Genomic DNA, 20,721 nt, shown 5'->3' on the forward strand with positions numbered 1-20,721 from the left:
GAGAGACAGGATTTATGAACATTTGGAGAGGCATAATATGATTAGGAATAGTCAGCATGGCTTTGTCAAAGGCTGGTCATGCCTTATGAGCCTGATTGAATCTTTTGAGAATGTGACTAAACACATTGATGAAGGTAGAGCAGTAGATGTAGTGTATATGGATTTCAGCAAGGCTTATTGAGAAAGTAAGAAAGTATGGAATCCAAGTGTAACACTTACCCAACAGGCTGGTATATGTCTAGGGGAAAAGGAGATCCAGCCACTCACCAACCCCACCTCCCGTACACGCAGGTGCTGTGAGAATCGAGTTTATGCCTCGCGCCGCTCACCGTATCAACTTCACACCAAATACCGTTATGACATACACTTTATAGAATTTACTAACATTAACTAAAGAAGTATTAGGCAATACAAAGGAAAGAAAAAAACAAAAGGCGCCAACTTATCAAAGTTCAGTCAGTGTAGTGCACATCGTAGGAGCTCAATCAACGAATCATCCGACAGCCACGTCGTCACCCCTGAGACCACCCGGTGGTCTTACGAGCCGTCTAGTGCCAGTCGCAGTGGTCCTACGAGCCGTCCAGCGCCCGTCCACCTTCCTTGTCCGTCTCTCCTGCCGACTCCCTTCACCCCCAAGCCCGCGCAACCCCTCCCCCAAGTTCCCAGCCTCACAAAACACAATAACATTCCCCATTGATTAACAAATGAATACAATTACCATATCAGCCATTCTAAAGCGAAACAACGGCGAGAGAAACATTTAACAGACAAAGAAACATTCCTACTCGTAACAAACCAAAGAAGCCCTTTTTAGTACACAAGGGAACATTGTTTTGTGGATCCAGAACTGGCTTGCCCACAGAAGGTAAAGAGTAGTTGTAGACGGGTCATATTCTGCATTGAGGTTGGTGACCAGTGGTGTGCCTCAGGGATCTGTTCTGGGACCCCTTCATGATTTTTATAAACGACCCGGATGAAGAAGTGGAGGGATGGGTTAGTAAATTTGCTGATCACACAAAGGTTGGGGGGTATTGTGCATGGTATAGAGGGCTGTCAGAGGTCACAGTGGGACATTGATAGGATGCAAGACTAGGCTGATAAGTAGCAGGTGGAGTTCAACCCAGATAAGTGTGAGGTGGTTCATTTTGGTAGGTCAAGTATGATGGCAGAATATAGTATTATCCATTGTTTAAAAAGTGTTCTAAGAGTAAACCTAGCAATTATAGGCCTGTCAATTTGATGTCAGTGGTGGGTAAATTAATGGAAATTATTCTTAGAGGTGGTATATATTATTATCTGGATAGACAGGGTCTGATTAGGAATGGTCAGCATAGATTTGTGCGTGGAAGGTCATGTTTGACAAATCTTATTGAATTTTTTGAAGAGGTTACGAGGAAAGTTGATGAGGGTAAAGCAGTGGATGTTGTCTATATGGACTTCAGTAAGGCCTTTGACAAATTTCTGCACGGAAGGTTAGTTAGGAAGGTTCAATCGTTAGGTGTTAATATTGAAGTAGTAAAATGTAGTAAAGTGGCTGGATGGGAGCTGCCAGAGAGTAGTGGTGGATAACTGTTGTGTCAGGTTGGAGGCCGGTGACTAGTGGTGTGCCTCAGGGATCTGTATTGGGTCCAATGTTGTTTGTCATATACATTAATGATCTGGATGCTGGGGTGATAAATTGGATTAGTAAGTATGCAGATGATACTAAGGTAGGCGGTGTTGTGGATAATGAAGTAGGTTTTCAAAGCTTGCAGAGAGATTTAGGCCAGTTAGAAGAGTGGGCTGAATGATGGCAGATGGAGTTTAATGCTGATAAGTGTAAGGTGCTACATTTTGGTAAGAATAATCCAAATAGAACATACATGGTAAATGGTAGGGCATTGAAGAATGCAGTAGAACAGAGTGATCTAGGAATAATGGTGCATAGTTCCCTGAAGGTGGAATCTCATGTGGATAGGGTGGTGAAGAAAGCTTTTGGTATGCTGGCCTTTATAAATCAGAGCAGTGAGTATAGGAGTTGCGATGAAATGTTAAAATTGTACAAGGAATTAGTAAGGCCGAATTTGGAGTATTGTGTACAGTTCTGGTCACTGAATTATAGGAAAAATGTCAACAAAATAGAGAGAGTGCAGAGGAGATTTACTAGAATGTTACAGTGCCTAAGTTACAGGGAAAGGTTGAACAAGTTAGGTCTTTATTTTTTGGAGTGTAGTAGGTTGAAGGGGGACTTGATAGAGGTATTTAAGATTATGAGGGGGATAGAGTTGACGTGGATAGGCTTTTTCCTTTGAGAGTTGGGGAGATTCAAACAAGAGGACATGAGTTGAGAGGGGGCAAAAGTTTAAGGGTAACAGGAGGGGGAATTTCTTTACTCAGAGAGTGGTAGCTGTGTGGAATGAGCTTCCAGTAGAAGTGGTAGAGGCAGGTTCGATATTGTCATTTAAAGTAAAATTGGATAGGTATATGGACAGGAAAGGAATGGAGGGTTATGGGCTGAGTGTGGGCCAGTGGGACTAGGTGAGAGTAAGCGTTCGGCACAGACTAGAAAGGGCGAGATGGCCTGTTTCCGTGCTGTAATTGTGGTTATGGTTATATTAATGGCAAGAGGATCAGAGGGATCTTTGGGTCCGTATCCATAGGATGCTCAAAGTTGTTACACAGGTTGACTCTATGGTTAAGAAAGCATACAGTGCATTGTCCTTCATCAATTGTGGTGTTCAGTTTAAGAGCCGAGAGGTAATGTTGCAGCTGTATAGGACCCTGGTCAGACCCTACTTGGAGTACTCTGCTCAGTTCTAATCATCTCACTACAACAAGGATGTGGAAACCACAGAAAGCGTGTGGAGGAGATTTACAGGGATGTTGCCTGGATTGGGAGCATGCCTTATGAGAATAGGTTGAATGAACTCGGCTTTTTCTCCTTGGAGCGACAGAGGATGAGAGGTGATTGTGCTGTAGGTTTTCTATGTTTCTGTGTTTTTATGACCCACACTGGGACCTGTAGTGCTCTATTACCCTTTCTATCTGTGTACCTATCCAAACTTCTCTTAAATGTTGAAATTGCACTTTCATGCACCTCTTGTGCGGGCAGCTTATTCTACACTCTCATGACCTTCTGATTGAAGAAGTTTCCCCTCATGTTCCCCTTAAACTTTTTACCTTTTACCCTTGGCCCATGGCCTCTGGTTGTAGTCCCACCCACCCTCAGTGGAAAAAGCCTGTTTGCATTTACCCTATCTATACCTCTCATAGTTTTGTATATCTCCATCAAATCTCCTTTCAATCTTCTACATTTCAAGGAATAAAGTTCTAAACTATTCAATCTTATCTCATAACTGGTTCTCCAGACCTGGCAATATCCTTTTAAATTTTCTCTGTATTCTTTCAACCTTATTTACATCTTTTCTGTAGGTAGGTGACCAAAACTGCACACAATACCCCAAATTAGGCCACACCAATGTCATGTACAACTTCAACCTGACATATCATCTCCTGCACTCAGTTATTTGACTAATGAAGGCCAATGTGCCAAAAGCTTTCAATAGGACCCTATTTACCTGTGTCAGCATTTTCAATGAATTATGGACCTGTATTCCCGTAACCCTTTATTCTACCGCACTCCCCGATGTCCTGCCTTTCACAGTGTAAGACCTATAGTGGTTGGCCCTACTGAAGTGCAAAACCTTGCACTTGTCTGCATAAATTCCATCTGTCATCTTCAGACCACTTTCCAGCTGGTCCAGATCCCTCAGCAAGGTATGATCACCTTCCTCGCTGCCCACTACACCCCGAGACTTAGTGTCTTCAGCAAATTTGCTGATCCAGTTAACCATGTTATCATCCAGATCTTTGATATAGATGACGAACATCAGCATCAGTCCCTGTAGCACTCCACTAGTCACAGGCCTTCAGTCGGAGGTGCAGCTATCTACTACCACTCTCTGGCTTCTCCCACAAAGCCAATGTCTAATCCAATTTACTACTTCATCCTGAATGCTGAGCAACTGAACCTTTTTGACCAATTCCCCTATGTGGAGTCCTCTTTCATTCATCTAAATTCACCAGATATAAGACTAGACTGTCCAACTTTTCCTCAGGACAATCTTCCCATTTTAGTATCATCTTGCAAGCCTGCTCCGTACGGTTTCCAATGCATTGATGTAACAGAGATCGTGGACATAATATGTACTGTATTTAGATCTTCCATGGAAGGTAATTTTTGTTCTGCAAGATATTAGGCTGTTTATTGCAGTATGCCATGAAGGAACTACATTGAACATTACAGAGTTATAGCAAGGAGATGGATCCTTCAGATAAACTCGTCCATGTCAGCCAAGGCGCCTTCCTGGAGTCAGTATCATTTGCTTGTATTTGACTTTGTACCTCCAAAACTGTTTGAAACTCCATGAACATATTTTTAACATTGTAATTGTATCTGTCTATACTACTTTGTCTGGCAGCTTGTCATATGGAGCCACTACCCTCAGTATGGAAAAACATGCCGTCAGATTTTCTTTAAGTCTTTTCCCTCTCACCTTAAAACTGTGCCCTCCAGTTTTAGGCTTCTCACTCTGGGTAAAAGACTGTGACAATCCATCTAATCTATGCCTTGCCTGAGTTTATAAACCTGTGTCACATCACAACTCATCCCCCTTCTCAGTAGTCCCAACCTCTCCAGTCTGATGTACTTCAAGCTATCCAGTCCCAGTAATATTCTTGAGAATCTCTTCTGCACCTTCTCTACCATAACCACATTCTTCCTATCATGTGGTGACTGGATCTGCACATAGTATTTCAGCTGTGGTGTCTCAAACTTCTGTACAGTTGTAAAATCTCTCAGATCTCTACTTCATCCAATGAAGGTAAGCATATTAAACACTATCTTCAGCACCATGTCTGCCTGTGTTGCCAGTTTCAGGAAGCTATGTCATTGTGCCCCAGAGTGCCCTGATGTTGACGGTGACCTAGTTTTAACTTCCCCAAGAAGTAACTCTTATCTGAGTTGAATTCCACAAGTGCTTCCTCTCTAAGATAAGGTTAATACAGTCCTATCACTACCAAGCACATCTTTCCCTCCCCCCCCCCCCTGCTTTCCGCAGGAATTGCTCCCTATGGGACTCCCTTGTCCACTTGTTCCCCCCCCCCAATCCCTTTTCACAGATCTTCCTCCTGGCACTTATCCTTGTAAGCGGAACAAGTGCTACACCTGCCCTTACACTTCCTCCCTCACCACCATTCAGAGCCCCAGACGGTCCTTCCAGGTGAGGTGACACTTCACCTGTGAGTCGGCTGGTGTGGTATACTGCGTCCGGTGCTCCCGGTGTGGCCTTTTATATATTGGTGAGACCCGATGCAGACTGGGAGACCGTTTCGCTGAACACCTACGCTCTGTTAGCCAGAAAAGGCAGGATCTCCCAGTGGCCACACATTTTAATTCCACGTCCCATTCCCATTCTGAAATATCTATCCATGGCCTCCTCTACTGTCAAGATGAAGCAACACTCAGGTTGGAGGAACAACACCTAGTATTCTGTCTCGGTAGCCTCCAACCTGATGGCATGAACATTGATTTCTCTAACTTCTGTTAATGCCCCTCCTCCCCTTCTTTCCCCATCCTTGATTTATTTATTTCCACCCCCTCCCTTTTTTATCTCTCTGCCTGTTCTCCATCTCCCTTTGGTGCTCTCCTACCCATTTCTTTCTCCCTAGGCTTCCCATCCCATGATCCTTTCCCTTCTCCAGCTCTGTATCCCTTTTGCCAATCACCTTTCCAGCTCTTAGCTTCACCCCACCCCCTCCTGTCTTCTCATCATTTTGGATTTCCCCCTCCCTCCTACTTTCAAATCTCTTGCTATCTTTTCTTTCAGTTAGTCCTGAACGGGAGGTCGGGGGGCAGGAGCTGTAAGGTTGGTGGCAAATGTGGTGGAGCTGGAGGAATTGAGAAAAAGGGATGGCACTTTTACAAATAGCAGAGTGGAATGAGGTATATTCCAGGTTGTTGTGAGAGTCCATGGCTTTATAATAGACATTGGTGGATAAGCTGTCTCCAGAGATAGAGTCAGAGAGAGATCGAGAAAGGGGAGAGAGATGTTGGAAATGGACCAGGTAGATTTGAGGGCGGGGTGGAAGCTGGAGGCAAAGTGAATGAAGTCGATGACTTCAGCATGGGTGCAGGAAGCAGCAGCCATGCAGTTGTTGATGTAGCGTAGGAAAATGTGGGACTGTCACCAGAGTAGGCTTTGAACGTAGACTGTTCCACATAGCCAACAAAGCAGCAGGCATCGCTGGGATCCATGCAAGTGCCCATCGCTACCCCTTTTGTTTGAAGGAAGTGGGAGAAGCCAAAAGGGAAATTATTTAGTGTGAGGACATTTCCGCCAGGTGGAGGAGAGTGTTGGTAGAGGGGAACTGGTTAGGTCTGGTGTACAGAAAAAAAATGGAGAATCTTGAAGCCTTCCTGGTGGAGGATGGAGGTGTATTGGGACTGGACATCCATAATAAAAATAAGATGATGGGGGCCAGGGAACTTGAAATCATTGAAAAGATCCAGCGTGTGTGAGGTGTCACGATATAGGTAGGAAGGGACTGAACTCAGGGTGGGGGGAATAAAACAGAGTCGAGGTATGCTGATATGAGTTCAGTGGGGCAGGAACAAGGTGAAGCAATGGATCTGCCTGGACAAGTGGGTTTGTGGATCTTGGGTAGGAGGTAGAAACGGGAGGTTGGGGTGCAGGAGCTGTAAGGTTGGTGGCAGTGGATGGGAGATCCCCAGAGTCAATAAGGTTGGTGATGGTGTGGGAGACAATGGCCTGGTGTTCCTTAGTGGGGTCCTGTTAAGGGGTAATTAAGAGGAGGTGTCTGGTGAGAGTTGGTACTGGGCCTCAGCAAGGTAGAGGTCAGTATGCCAGACTACTATAGCACCTCTCTTGTCTGTGGGTTTGATGGTGAGGTTAGGACTGTTGGAGAGCCGAGTGCTTGGAAGGAGTGAGGTTGGAATAGGGGAGAGGAGTGTTGAAGTCTGGACATTTCCCATCCCCTTTCCCTCTTTCACTTCATTCTCTTGCCCACCCATCGCCTCCCTCTGGTGCTCTTCCCCCCCTTTTCTTCTTCCATGGCCTTCTGTCTCTTTCACCAGTCAACTTACCAGCTCTTTACTTCATCCCTTCCCCTCCAGGTTTCACCTATCACCTTGAATTTCTCTCAGTCGTCCCTCCTACCTTTTAAATGTACTCCTCAGCCTTTTTCCTCAGTCCTGCCAGAGGGTTTCAGCTGAAAATGTCGATGGTACACATTCCTTTAGATGCTGCCTGACCTGCTGGGTTCCTGCAGCATTTTGTGTGTGCTACTCCTTAGACTCTTAAGTTTGGGTAAAACTGAAATTGGAATTCTGTCCATTTTAAATTGGGCAAATATAGTGAAAGGGCAATTGTCCATTTGGTTGTCAGTGACTCGACTTGTCAAAGCACTTGAACAACGAGTCCACCTACAGAAAAATCACAAAAATACTTGTAAGATAAAGAACAGCAAAAAGTGATCAAACTAATTATAAGAAGCTTAATAAAAAGGTAGGGAACAAGATGATGTGGTAGCATAGTGCTTAGCGCAATGCTTTACAGTACCAGTGACCCAGGTTCAATTCCTGCCGTTACCTGTAAGGAGTTAGAACGTTCTCCTAGTGACTGTGTGATTTTCCTCTGGTTGCTCCAGTTTCCCCCCACAGTCCAACAACTTACTGGTTGGTAAGTTAATTGGTCATTATAAATTGTCCCATGATTAGTCTAGGGTTAAATCGGGGGTTGCTGGGCAGAGGACCGAAACGGCCTACTCTGCACTGTATCTCAATAAATAAAATAAAAATAAATTAGACTTCCAAATGATACCAAGATCATTCCAATTTTTTCAAAATCATTATAAATTTGAGGCAGCCTGCTAATTATGTAATCAGAACTAAGTAAGTATTGGATATGAATGACCGGGATGGATAAGATGGGTTTTGGCGGGGACATAAACCAAATGCAGGTAAGTGGGCTTCAAGTAGACAGGCATCTTGGTGTGTATGGCCGAATTGGGCCGTCAAGCTGATCTCTGTACTTTGCACAGTAAATGTTTGAAATAAATTGCATCAAAACGACAGTTTAATTCCCACCGCTGCCTGTAAGGAGTTTGTACGTTCTCCCCGTGCCCACATGGGTTTTCTCCTCTGCTCTGGTTTCCTCCCACAGTTCAAAGAGGTACCGGTTGGTAGGTTAATTGGTCTTTCTGAATTGCCTCGTGATCTGGCTAGGGTTAAGTTGGGGGGTTGCTGGGTGGCATGGTTGAAGGGCCTAAAGGTCTTGTTCAGCACTGTTTCTCAATAAGTAACTGAACAAACAATGAGAATGAAATGGCTGTTTCATCCTGGATTGACCTCTGCACCAGAACCTGGTGTAAGACACATAGCTTAAAAGTGAACTTGCAAAGCCTTCCTCATGGACATCCTGAAAGACGCTGTAAAATATGGGAGGAAGTAGTCTTTGTAAAGGCAGCTTGATTATGTTAAAGGGATTCGCATGCATCCATCTACTTGAGAAGTGGAATATCAGAGATGTTACCTGCTTTGACTGATGATGATATCAGGGTGGTGCCTTTGCTTCTGCTAAATGCCTCTTCAGTTCTGTAGACGGAGTTTGTTCTGACCCAGTCACATGGCTCAGATATGTTGAGCAACCTTAGTGAAACCATCATTACAGCTGAACAGTATCCATGCTGAACTGGAATATTCAGCGAACTGGAATATTCAGCAAGCTGGAGACCCCATTGTCAAAATGTACTGTGTTAATTTTGCACATTAGTGGTGGTAACAGCGCTAAATAATTTTCCTCTGATGCCTCTATAGCTTAGTGATTTATCATGTGACTTGTTACGCAAAGTTGCATTGTTATCTCAGGTGAGTGCTAAAACGTAATATAGGTTGAAAGAATGTTTACTGTTTATTTATTTGCTTTCTTTCCCCCATATAAATTCCTAATAGCAAGTTGTATTTTCTATCTTAAAAGTTTGGGCAATGTTATATGAATTCTGTAAGTGGAATGGCTGTTGTGCAGGGGTTGCCTGTATTCAGCAAGCTGGCTTCAACAGTTCTTTGTGGTGGAGAATTACACAGTTTCATCACCTTCTGAGAAATTACTCCTCTTGTGGCTTGCCCTTTATCTTGAGACTGTGATTGCTGGTTCCATAAACCTCAGTCAAGGAAAGTATCCAATCTGTATCTGGCCTGTCAAGCCCTGTCATAATCTTGTAAGTTTGAAACATCTCTGGGTATAGGTGTATCCCAATCTCTGTTCATAGGACAGTCCTACCATCCCAGGAGTCATTTTGGTGAACCTTTGTAGTATTTCCCCTTTGGCAAGTGTGTATTTTCTTTGGTAAGGAGATTAAAGCAGCACGTGATACTTGAAGTGCCATCTTGCCCAAGTTCTGAAAAATAGTAGCAAGGCATTTTGTTGCTGAACTCGAAGCCTCATGGGGTGAAGATCAACTTGCCATTTTCTTGTCAGACCTGATTTAACCAGATACATCCTGTGTTTTTCCCAGTCCACAGCCCTTAAGTAGTACTTTGCCATTCTGTTTCCATTTAAAAAAAATTACTCCACATTGTTTGTTTCTACTGTGCATTTGCCCAGTCGTTCAACTTGTCTAAATTGCATTCTCCTCCTCACTCATTTCATCATGTCAGGAAACCTATTACATTTGGTTCCCTCACCCAAATCATTGATATTCAGTATATTAGATTTTTGTTCTATTTTAATTTATGGGCTAGAGCCAAAGTCGCCTAAAAATGTACTATCATTGTACCATATACCATCTAGAGATTCTGGGTTTTTTTTGCAGGCACTTAAAAATAACAAGAATTACGATAGAGTTTAATAAAATAAAACTACATAAACAAAGACTGACAACCAATGTGCAATGTGCCAATAAAAAGAAATAATGAGTTGTAAAGAGTCCCTGAAAGTGAGCCTGTAGGTTGTAGTTCAGAGCCTGTGGGTTGTAGGATAATAACTATTCCTGAGTCTGGTAGTGTAGGCCCTAAGCTTCTGTACCTCCTGCCTGATGGTGAGAAGAGAGCATGCCCTGGATGGTGGGGTGTCTTGATGATGGATGTTGCTTTCTTGTGGCAGCACTCCATGTAAATGTTTCAAAGTTTCCAAATGTAACACTTACCCACAAAGGCTGGTATATGTCTAGGGGAAAAGGAGATCCAGCCACATACCAACCCACCTCCCGTACACGCAGGTGCTGTGAGAATCGCGTTTATGCCTCGCACCCGCCAACAGTATCAAACCCACAACAAATACCGGTATGAAATACACTTTAAAGAGTTTACTAAAATTAAAAGAGTATTAGGCAATACAATATATATATACACACAAGAAAAAAACAAAAGGCGCCAACTTATCAAAGTTCAGTCAGTTTAGTGCACTCGTTGGAGCTCAACCAGCGAACCATTCGACTCCTCGTCGCTTGCCCTCCCGACTTCCACGTCTTCCACCTCGGACTCCCCGGTGGTCTTCCGAGCACACGTCCTCCTTCCTCGGCGTCTCCCTCCCGACTCCCTTCACCCCCAAGCCCGCGCAACCCCTCCCCCAAGTTCCCAGCCTCACAAAACACAATAACATTCCCCATTGATTAACAAATGAATACAATTACCATATCAGCCATTCTAAAGCGAAACAACGGCGAGAGAAACATTTAACAGACAAAGAAACATTTCTACTCGTAACAAACCAAAGAAGCCCTTTTTAGTAACATACACAGGACATTGTACACAAGGTACATTTAATTTCAGAGAAATGTATACAATTTATATCCTGAAATTCTTTATCTTCGCAAACATCCATGAAAACAGAGGACTGCCCCAAAGAATGATTGACAGTTAAAGGTTAGAGCCCCAAAGCCCCCTCAGCTCCCCCTTCCACACGTAAGCAGCAGCAAAACAACGATCCCCCCCCAGCAAAAAAAAAGCATCAGCGCCCCCCCCCCCCCCTCCCCACTGAGCATGCAGCAAAGCAATAAAGACACAGCCTTGCAGGTCCCCAAGGATTACTTGTTCACCCAGTAAATGTGCTCAAAGTTTGAAGCAGGGATCTTTTTAGTCAGTTTACATCTTTGGTGGATATATGCTAATCACAACACCATATTTATTTACATCAACAGTTGGGGATAGATGTGGCTGAACATTGCATATAGCCTAGTTTGAAGCAGAATTTGGGCACTCCTATGCTAAGCATCTATCTTCCATAACAGATGATGGGTAATAACACAGAACATGGCCATTTGCACCACCTGGCTTGTGTGTAATCTCACGAGTCCCATTTCCCCTTTATCTTACTCCACTGTGGTCTGGTAAGTTATTCTCCTTTACCTTTTGATCTTCTGTCAAAATTCATGGTCGCCAGTTCATCTGCTTTCATGCCTTTTGGATGTGGAGGAGACAGAATGAACCAGCAAGTGTGTTGAAGGGGAAACACTTAAGTTCTCAAAGACAGCAGCTGAGATCAAGATTCTGTTTCTGTCTGTCCTGTGTGGTTTACCCAGCTGAAAGTTAATAGGTTGAAAGTTTATTTGGCTGGTGAATTTCACAGCTGATGCATTTACACAAACCTTCTAATGTCAGAAACTGGGGGTGCGAAAGGATCACTGAATTGTGCCATACAGCAATGGGCCCTTTCAACCACCTCATCTGACCATGATACTAATCCCATTCACCTGCATCAGGCACATAATCCTGTGGACTTTTTCCATCCAAGTAGCCGTCCAAATACAAATTAGGTGCTGTAATTGTATTAGCCTTAACCACTGCCTCTGACAGCCCATTCCAGCTAACCACCACCCTGTGAGGAAAAACTTACTCCTTTAAGTTTATCCCCTTTCACTGAAAAGATGGACGCTCTATTTGGAGATGGCTTTGCCCTGAGAAAAAGATTCTTGACTCCCTATCCTCTCTGTGTGGCTCATAATTTCATAAGCTTCAACCTCCTACATCCCCGTGAGAATAAACCCTGTCTATCCAATCATTCCTTGTAACAACCCCCCCTTTGTGCTGCTAAATCGTTCTGCCCTCTCCCCATAGCTGCCACATTTTATTATTTATTCATTTGGAGATACAGCGAGGAACAGGCCCTTGTAGACCAACGAGCTGCCCTGCCCAGCAACCCACCCTCGTCTAATCGCAGGACAATTTACAGTGAACGATTAACCTGTGAGCTAGTATGTCTTTGGACTGTAGGCAGAAACGGGGGCACCTAGAGGAAATGTGTGCATTGGGCGTACGAACATCTTGCAGGCAGCACTGCAACGGAACTCTGATGTCGCAAGTTGTAATAGTGTTGCGCTGACCACTATGTTACCATAGTGACCCACGTCCTTGCGGTGCGGCAACCAATCCTGTACACAGTATTCAAAAGCCGCCTGATCAGTGCTTACAACTACACATAATGTACCAAATGTTGCGCTTTATGCCTCAGCAAACCAGGTATCTTCTTCAATACCCTTTTCACATGCGTCACCACTTCCAGGGAAACTTGCACCCCAAGGGTTTTCTGTACATTAATGCTCTTAACATTCCTGCTCCTAAGATAACTGTGTGTATACTACCAAAAGTTGACTTTCCAGTTATTAGTTCAGAGTTGTCTGGATTAAATGTTATTTTACACAATTCCTCTAAATGAGGACCGCAACCTCGCCGTAGGGTTTTGAGGCTTGTGTGCCTCAATGATCTGGAGAGCTTTGATGGCTGAAGTCAGAGCTGTGTGCTTTGGCTCGGACCAAACATCATACTGGGCAAGAAACTAAGTTGGCTTTGACTGTGGAATGATTGTTGATGCCAGACGGGGTGGTTTGAGTATCTGAGAAACTACAGATCTCCTGAGATTTTCACACACACCAGTCTCTAAAGTTTACAGAGAATAGTGTTTTAAAAAAAAACAAAAGCACATCCAGTGAGCAGTAGTTCTGTGGGAGAAAATGCCTTGCTGATGGGAGGAGTCAGAGAAGAATAGCCAGACTGGTTCAAGCTGACAGGAAGGCGACTCAAATAACCACACCCTACAACAGTGGTGTGCACAGAGATTCAGAGCATCTCTGAATGCACAACACATTGAACCTTGAAGTGGATGAGTGACACAGCAGAAGACCATGAACACTTTATTAGGTACAGGGGGTAGCAATTTAGTTAAGAATATAGAAAATCTAATTATTAGGTTTGCAGATGACACAAACCTCCAAGAGGACCACAGCCTTGTTATGACAGAGGCTTGCATGCCTAAAATGACCTGGAGAGCTATGCTGGCTGGAGTCAGGGCTTTATGCTTTGCCTTTTGTAGGGTCACCTATGCCAAGCAGGTCAAAGGGTAGAGGTCAGACTAAGAGTGGACCACTGGTCCTCCAGGTTCAGGGGCTCAGCTCAGGGCTAACAACCCTGACTGGTAAAACAAAGTTGTTACAGAAACAGCAATGAAGAATCAGTCCTGACGAAGGGTCTCGGCCCGAAACGTTGACAGTGCTTCTCCTTATAGATGCTGCCTGACCTGCTGTGTTCCACCAGCATTTTGTGTGTGTTGAATGAAGAATCCTTCCACATCTGAGTGTGATGGTATTCCTGAGTCTCCACCTGGGACTTGCATGACTGACAGTCATGAAAACGGAGCTACTGACATGCCAAAGGGAACCCTGACCAACATCAGAGATGGAGTGCCTTCATTGCCTTCATTGCTACCCAATCACCTATAACGGGCAGAAAGTTCCACAATTCCTCCAAATGTCCTAGCTGATCTAAGTCCCATTATAGCCTTATAGCCTTCGCTATCCGTGCCTCCTGCATTCTCATTCAAGCTATTTTATGTATATTGAAAACTACTAAGGTGTGTCAGCATTGATTCCCATGGTACATTACTTGTTACATTTATAATCAGAAAAACACTCATCTATCACTACCCTCTGCTTCCTATTTCTAAGTAAATTTTAGATCCAATTTACAAATGTGTCCTGAATCCCTTGAGCCTTAACCTACTGGACCAGCCTAGTGTGCATATCAAAAGTCTTAATGATGTCCTTCTAAATCCATATAAACAGTATCTTTTGGTCTGTCTTCATGAATTTTCTTGGTTACCTCAAATGCTGTTGACTTTTGTAGAACTGGCCAGAATTTTAGTCTTTACAATGTGTGGGACCTGAGCGATTTGGGCAATATATTGCATTGCGCATTACACACAAATGTCCATATGATTTTCTTTGATGTCATGAAGCACCATAGAACATTAGTTTTAAGAACATTGTCAGTATTGTTGTAGCAAGTGTTCAGTAGCTAATCATCATCGTTTTTTTCCTGCAGAATATAAGAAGAAATATGGAGAGGAACACGGCTCCTGCCAAGCTGGGATAGCAGGCCACTTTGCTGAAGTAAGTCACCCATCTTCCTGCTTTATGGAAATGGATTAGATTTGTTTAGCCAATGGTTCTTTGTACTTTGGATGGAGTTTCAGTACATTCCACAATGATCCTGTAAATATTTGTAAATACAGTGGATTCCGGTTAATTGGGGCAACTGATCATTTGGGACACCTTGAAGCACAAAATCTAATAGAAAAATATTGCCAGGATTCCCGTCATTTATTTGGGACTAGGCCACTTAATTGGGGCAGGAGACTGTTACTGAACAGGTTCTAACTAGCGTCAGTTGCGCGGACTTGTGTGCCTGTTAGACAATGCACTGTGCGTAGGGCGAACAGTCTATACATAGCATCATTTGTGCCTGTTTGTGTTTTTTTTTGTCAGTGATAGCGAAAAATAAGCAGTAAGACAATTCTGAACTGTTTTGTTCACTGCGGTTTTAGGCATTCTGGCTTGAGATGCCAGAAATGGTCAGGAGTGAAAATGAAACAATTTCACTACTTCAAGTTAGGGACTACAAAGAATTTGAAGGTGTCAATAATCATTTTGAATCTTACAATGAAAATGAAGATGTGGAGGATGCAATCATGGGTAGCAGTGTAGGAAGGCGGTCCATTATCTACACTAGGTGTCTGCGCTGATTTTGTTCATTGCATACAGTGGATGAATTCCTCCATCAGTAACTATTAGGAACTAATACAGTTTTTTATTGTACTGTAGTACTATTGGTAGTGTTCTAATTTGTTCTTTATTTCATTTAAGTACTTAGTTTGTTGCTCAGTTTGTGTTTTTAGACCTTCTTAACTATTTCCAAGGAACTTTGGCTAATTGGAGCAACTGCTTAATTGGGCCAAAATGTAATGGTCTCTGAGTCCCAGTTAACCAGAATACACTATATATGTTTCATAAAATTCTTTCGGTTCTCAAACTAGTTTTGTGGTGAAAGCACAATTTTTTAGACCCAGAAGTAGAAAGAGTCCGTGCCTCTTTTAGAAATGTCAAATACTACAGGATATAGCTTTAAGGTGAGAAAGGGAAAGTTAAAAAGCGATGAGCAGGGTAAGCTTTTTATACAGTGTTAGGTGTCTGAAACACATGCTGCCAGGGGTGGTGGTGGAAGCAGATCCCATTGTGTATTTAATAGTAATAATGGACACATTAACATGTAAGGAGTGGCGGGGGTATGCGTTCCGTGGCCACTTTATTAGGTATACCTGTACACCTCGTTAATGCAAATATCTAATCAGCCAATCATGCAGCTCAGTGCCAGTGCCATATGGAGCCAGTGATCATTAATGGAGAATGTGTGGAGCAGGTTAAGACCTACAAGTATCTGGGAGTACAGTTAGACGAGAAGCTTGACTGGACTGCCAACACAGATGCCTTGTGCAGGAAGGCACAGAGTCGAATGTACTTCCTAAGAAGGTTGGCGTCATTCAATGTCTGTAGTGAGATGCTGAAGATGTTCTATAGGTCAGTTGTGGAGAGCGCCCTCTTCTTTGTGGTGGCATGTTGGGGAGGAAGCATTAAGAAGAGGGACGCCTCACGTCTTAATAAGCTGGTAAGGAAGGCGGGCTCTGTCGTGGGCAAAGTACTGGAGAGTTTAACATTGGTAGCTGAGCGAAGGGCGCTGAGTAGGCTACGGTCAATTATGGATAACTCTGAACATCCTCTACATAGCACCATCCAGAGACAGAGAAGCAGTTTCAGTGACAGGTTACTATCGATGCAATGCTCCTCAGACAGGATGAAGAGGTCAATACTCCCCAATGCCATTAGGCTTTACAATTCTACCGCCAGGACTTAAGAACTTTTTAAAAGCTATTATTAATGCTTTTTGAGATGGTGATTTAGATGCATATCATATTTTTTTTACTGAGTTAAGTATTGTATGTAATTAGTTTTGCTACAACAAGTGTATGGGACATTGGAAAAAAAGTTGAATTTCCCCATGGGGATGAATAAAGTATCTATCTATCTATCTATCTATCTATCTATCTATCTATCTATCTATCTATCTATCTATCTAAAGCATACAGCCATGGTCAGGAGGTTCAGTTGTTGTTCAGGTCAAACATCAGAAAGGGTAAGAAATGTGATCTAAGTGCCTTTGAGCATGGAATGATTGTTACTGCCAGATGGGCTATCTCAAAAGCTGTTAATCTCCTGCAATTTTTTTTAACGCACAAGTCTCTAGAATTTACAGAGAATGGTGCGAGAAACAAGAAAATAACAATCAGTGAGCAGCGGATCTGTGGGCAAGAACTCTCTGTCAATGAGAGACAGTGGCCAGACTGGTTCAGAGTTACAGGAAGGAGACTCGAATAACCACGCCTTACAACAGTAGTGAGCAGAAGAACACTTCTGAATGCACAGCTTGTTAGACTTTGAAGTGGATGGGCTACAGCAGCAGAAGACCACACCGGGTTCCACTCAAGTACCTAATAAAGTGGCCACTGAGTGTATGTTAAAGAATGCAGGTGAATCTAGGAGTTGCAGGAACACCAGTGGTATTGTTGGTAGTCATAGGCTAGAGTACAATATTGATCTGTTGGGAAGATGGGCAGAGCAATGGTAGATGGAATTTAATTCTGATGAGCTCAGGCTAATTCTCCTTGGGAAGACTAGTAATTGTAGGACAGATGCAATGCACGGCAGGCCCGAGAGGAACAGTGGAACTTCACTGTTTAAGTCTAAGGATCCTTGAAGATGGCGACACTGGTAGACAAGATGATGGAGAAAGTCATCTGGGATAGTTGATTTCTTTAGCTGTGCATAGAATATAAGAGCAGTGTGGTTATGACACAACTTCGTAACACATTGGCTAAGCCGCAGTTCAGGTATAATTCTGATTTCCACATTTTAAGAAGGCTGAAGAGGGTGCAAAGAGGATTCACTAAGATGTTGCCTGAGGTAGAATGTTTCATGATGAAGAGAGACTGGACAGGCCAAGTTTGTTTTCTTTAGAGTGGAAGTGTGAGATGGTAAACATAAATAGAGTGGATGACAGGAAACCTTTCTCAATAGCAGTGATGCATAATCCTTAGAGGACATGTGTTTAGGATAAAGGAGTAGAGGTTTAATGGGGATCTGCAAAAATATTGTTGAGCCAGAAGGCAGTTGGAAACTGGAATGCCCTGCAAAATGGGTGGTGGAGGCTGTTGCTTGACAAAATATATGCAGATAAGCACTTGAATCACCAGTCCACATCAGGATTAAGTGCTGGGAAATACGACTTGTTAGTTAGATGCTTGAGATTGCATGGTCATAGTGGGCTGAAGAGCCTGTTTCAATGCTGTTGCTGGGTTTTTGCCACCCCAGGTAAAATACTTTTATATTTTATTATCTCTGAGATATGTCAAGAAATTTGTTGTTTTGTGGTAGCAGTACAGTGCAATGCATAAATTATACCATAAATTACAATAGGAAATATATACACATATTTCTTTAAACTTGTTCTATTTAACAAATAATGAAAAAAGAGACCAAAAAAAGGTGAGGTACATGTTTTCATTGTCTATTCAGAAATCTGATGGTGGAGGGGAAGAAGTTGTTTCTGAAACACTTGAACGTATGTCTTCAGGCTCCTGTACCTCCTCTGCCTTGGTAGAAATGAGAAGAGAGCATGTCCTGGATGATGAGGGTCCAGTGTAAGAAATGTGCTTGCTTCTTGATTGTGTCCTCTGTTCAGGGACAGTTAGGAATGGTCGATGAAACACTCCATTGCTAGCCTCTTGTGAACAATCAAGGAAAGTCACTGCAGGATAACATTGTACATTTAGCTGTCAGTCCTGAATCATTGAGCATGTGCCCTGTTCTCATGGCTACTATCAGGAAGGAAGTACAGGAGCCTGAAGGCACGTGGTCAATGATTCAGGAATAGCTTCTTCTCCTCTGATATCAGATTTCGGAATGGACATTGAACCTATGAACAATACCTCACTACTTTTTTTTGCACTACTTAATTAACTTTTTAATATAGAATTCAGAGTTTTAAAACTTATTACTATGCATTGCAATGTGCTGCTGCCACATAACAGCAAATTTTACAACTTATTCCAATGATATTAAACCTGATTCTGATTCTGGCTTTAAAATATGAGTCAAGGTGATCAATGATTCTGAAATTCCATTGAGTTACGAAGCTATTGAAGCAAAAGGTACTAATTGAGTAAGTTTATTTCCTTTCTGGAAATTCTTTTCAACGAGCATATCCTGCTTTGCTTTCTTATAATTGGGGTTGTGATTGCAGGGAGAATTTCAAAATTGTACCAATTGTTACAGTTCAACTGTTTTGCACTAAATTGTGTAGCTACAAGTTAGGAATTGAATAGTGAGGAAAAGGAGAAGCAAAACATGGTTCCGTTTTCCTTTTGCTTGTACGAACAATTGCTGTAGAGACTTTGTTTAACTGTTTTTTGTGTTGACAGTTTCTTTGCAAATGACACAGTTTATCTTTCTCTCATGTTTTAAGCTTTTGTTATCTCTGCAAATATCACTTTCGTCACCTTGTCATCCGTTGTTTAATTAGCGGCGTTAGAAGAACCTCGGAATGTTTTCTCTTTCACTGAGGATGCTGCTGTTCTTTTGCTGAGTTTAAAGAAAATATTATTAATGCAGGGGTGCCACTTCAGAACCCATCGGAAGGGCAGGAACCTTTTCTGGGATTAAAAACTCTTCAACATCTGCTTCCTGCTGAAGTTTACACTGGAAATCAATCCTAGTAATGGCACTCTTTACCTGCAGGAAAATGATAATAAACAGAACCAGGCTTCAATTGCTGGCATGCTCTACTGTTCTTAATGATTTCACACACAGCATCATCAGTTACACAAGTTTACAAAAGGTTTGTTGAGAGCAGCCAAAGGGCTGATGCAGGCAGAGGTTTACAAACAGCTGCTTATATTTATCTCCTGTTATTTTCCCACTGTATTTGTTAGTAAACTACCTTCTAGGTAAACTTTCAAAACTTTTTTATAGTTGCCTTTCAGTTGGAGTTGAATCTGCCTTGGGTAATTAGAACAGAGATTGAAGAACAGGCTCACGGGAATAGGCCCTTCAGCCCACGACGTTGTGCCAAATAAGACCTGATCGCTTCTGCCTGCTCGTGGTGCATATCCATTCATTATCCGCATACTCGTATACCTGTCTTTGTTCACCCATTACGCCACTGGCGTTCGGGGCAGCAACGAAGGTCCTCCGTCTCTGGTGGTGGTCATGGCTTTCTTCATCGTGTCAGTAGCTTCCTCTCTGTTTTCGCTACTGTCAGTCATGCAGGTCCCAGGTGGAGACTCTGGAATACTGCACACAGATGTCGGAAGATTCTTCATTGCTGTTTCTGTAACAGTTTTGTTTGACTAGGCGGGGTTGTTAGCCCTGAGCTGAATCCCAAACCTGGAAGATCAGTAGAACACTCTTGGTCCGGTTTCTACCTGTTAGGTATGGGTGACCTTATTAATAGCCAAAGCCTAAAACCTTGACCTCAGCCAGCATAGCTCTCTGGGACATTGAGGCTTGCATGCCTCCAAACCACGACAAGGTTGTGGTCCTCTTGGAGGATGTACGTATCTTGTCTCTGCTGCATCTACCTCTGCCACCAATGCATTCCAGGCACCCACCATTCTGGGTTTTTAAACATCTCCCTTGAGCTTTCCCCACTCTTTCCTTAAATGCACGCCTTCCAGTATAAGATATTTTGACGTTGGGGTAGAGATCATCTGTGTGCGCCTCTCATAGCTTTCTTACCCTTCTTTCAGGCCTGCACTCAGCTCCGCTGCTTCAGAGAAAACAACCCAAGTTTGTCTCAACTTCTTATAGCACATAACATGATAGAATTTTTTTCCCCTTTGGATTTAAAGATGCACATTAACATATGTTGAAGTGCATACTTAATCTATTTTATTATTTTTGTCTAAGAATGGATATATCAAGGGAAAAAAATTAGTCCTCCACCTATAAATAGCTAATTTAAATTGCTGTAAGTGACAGAAGTACTCGGCCATTTTAAAGTTCCAAGTCCATTTATTATCAAAGTAAGTATACATTATGCAACCTTGAGATTCGTCTCCCTACAGGCTGCCACAAAAAAGAAACCCAGAAGAGCCTGTTAAAAAAAGAAAATTGAGCACCCAGTGTGCAGAGGACAAGAAATAAATCAAACAAATATAAATGCAAGCAAAGAGCATTCCGAACTGAAGCCTAGAAAGAGAGACCAATTACCAGTTTAATTTGTCTACAGTGCTTGAATTGTTAGGTAATTATGTATTTTTCACAGGCAATATCATTCTAATC

The 20,721-nt window shown here is 42.8% G+C and overlaps 1 protein-coding gene across 1 annotated transcript in view; it reads left to right on the forward strand.

The window, feature by feature from the left end:
• Window positions 1–20,721, forward strand: part of itga9 (integrin, alpha 9) — a 425,264-nt gene that overhangs the window by 66,214 nt on the left and 338,329 nt on the right. The window contains exon 5 of the mRNA XM_073052451.1: window positions 14,372–14,439. Coding sequence (XP_072908552.1) covers window positions 14,372–14,439 — 68 coding nt within the window. The remainder of the gene's footprint in view (window positions 1–14,371; window positions 14,440–20,721) is intronic.

Source organism: Hemitrygon akajei, chromosome 1 (genome assembly GCF_048418815.1).
Source record: "Hemitrygon akajei chromosome 1, sHemAka1.3, whole genome shotgun sequence".
Lineage (NCBI taxonomy): Eukaryota > Metazoa > Chordata > Chondrichthyes > Myliobatiformes > Dasyatidae > Hemitrygon > Hemitrygon akajei.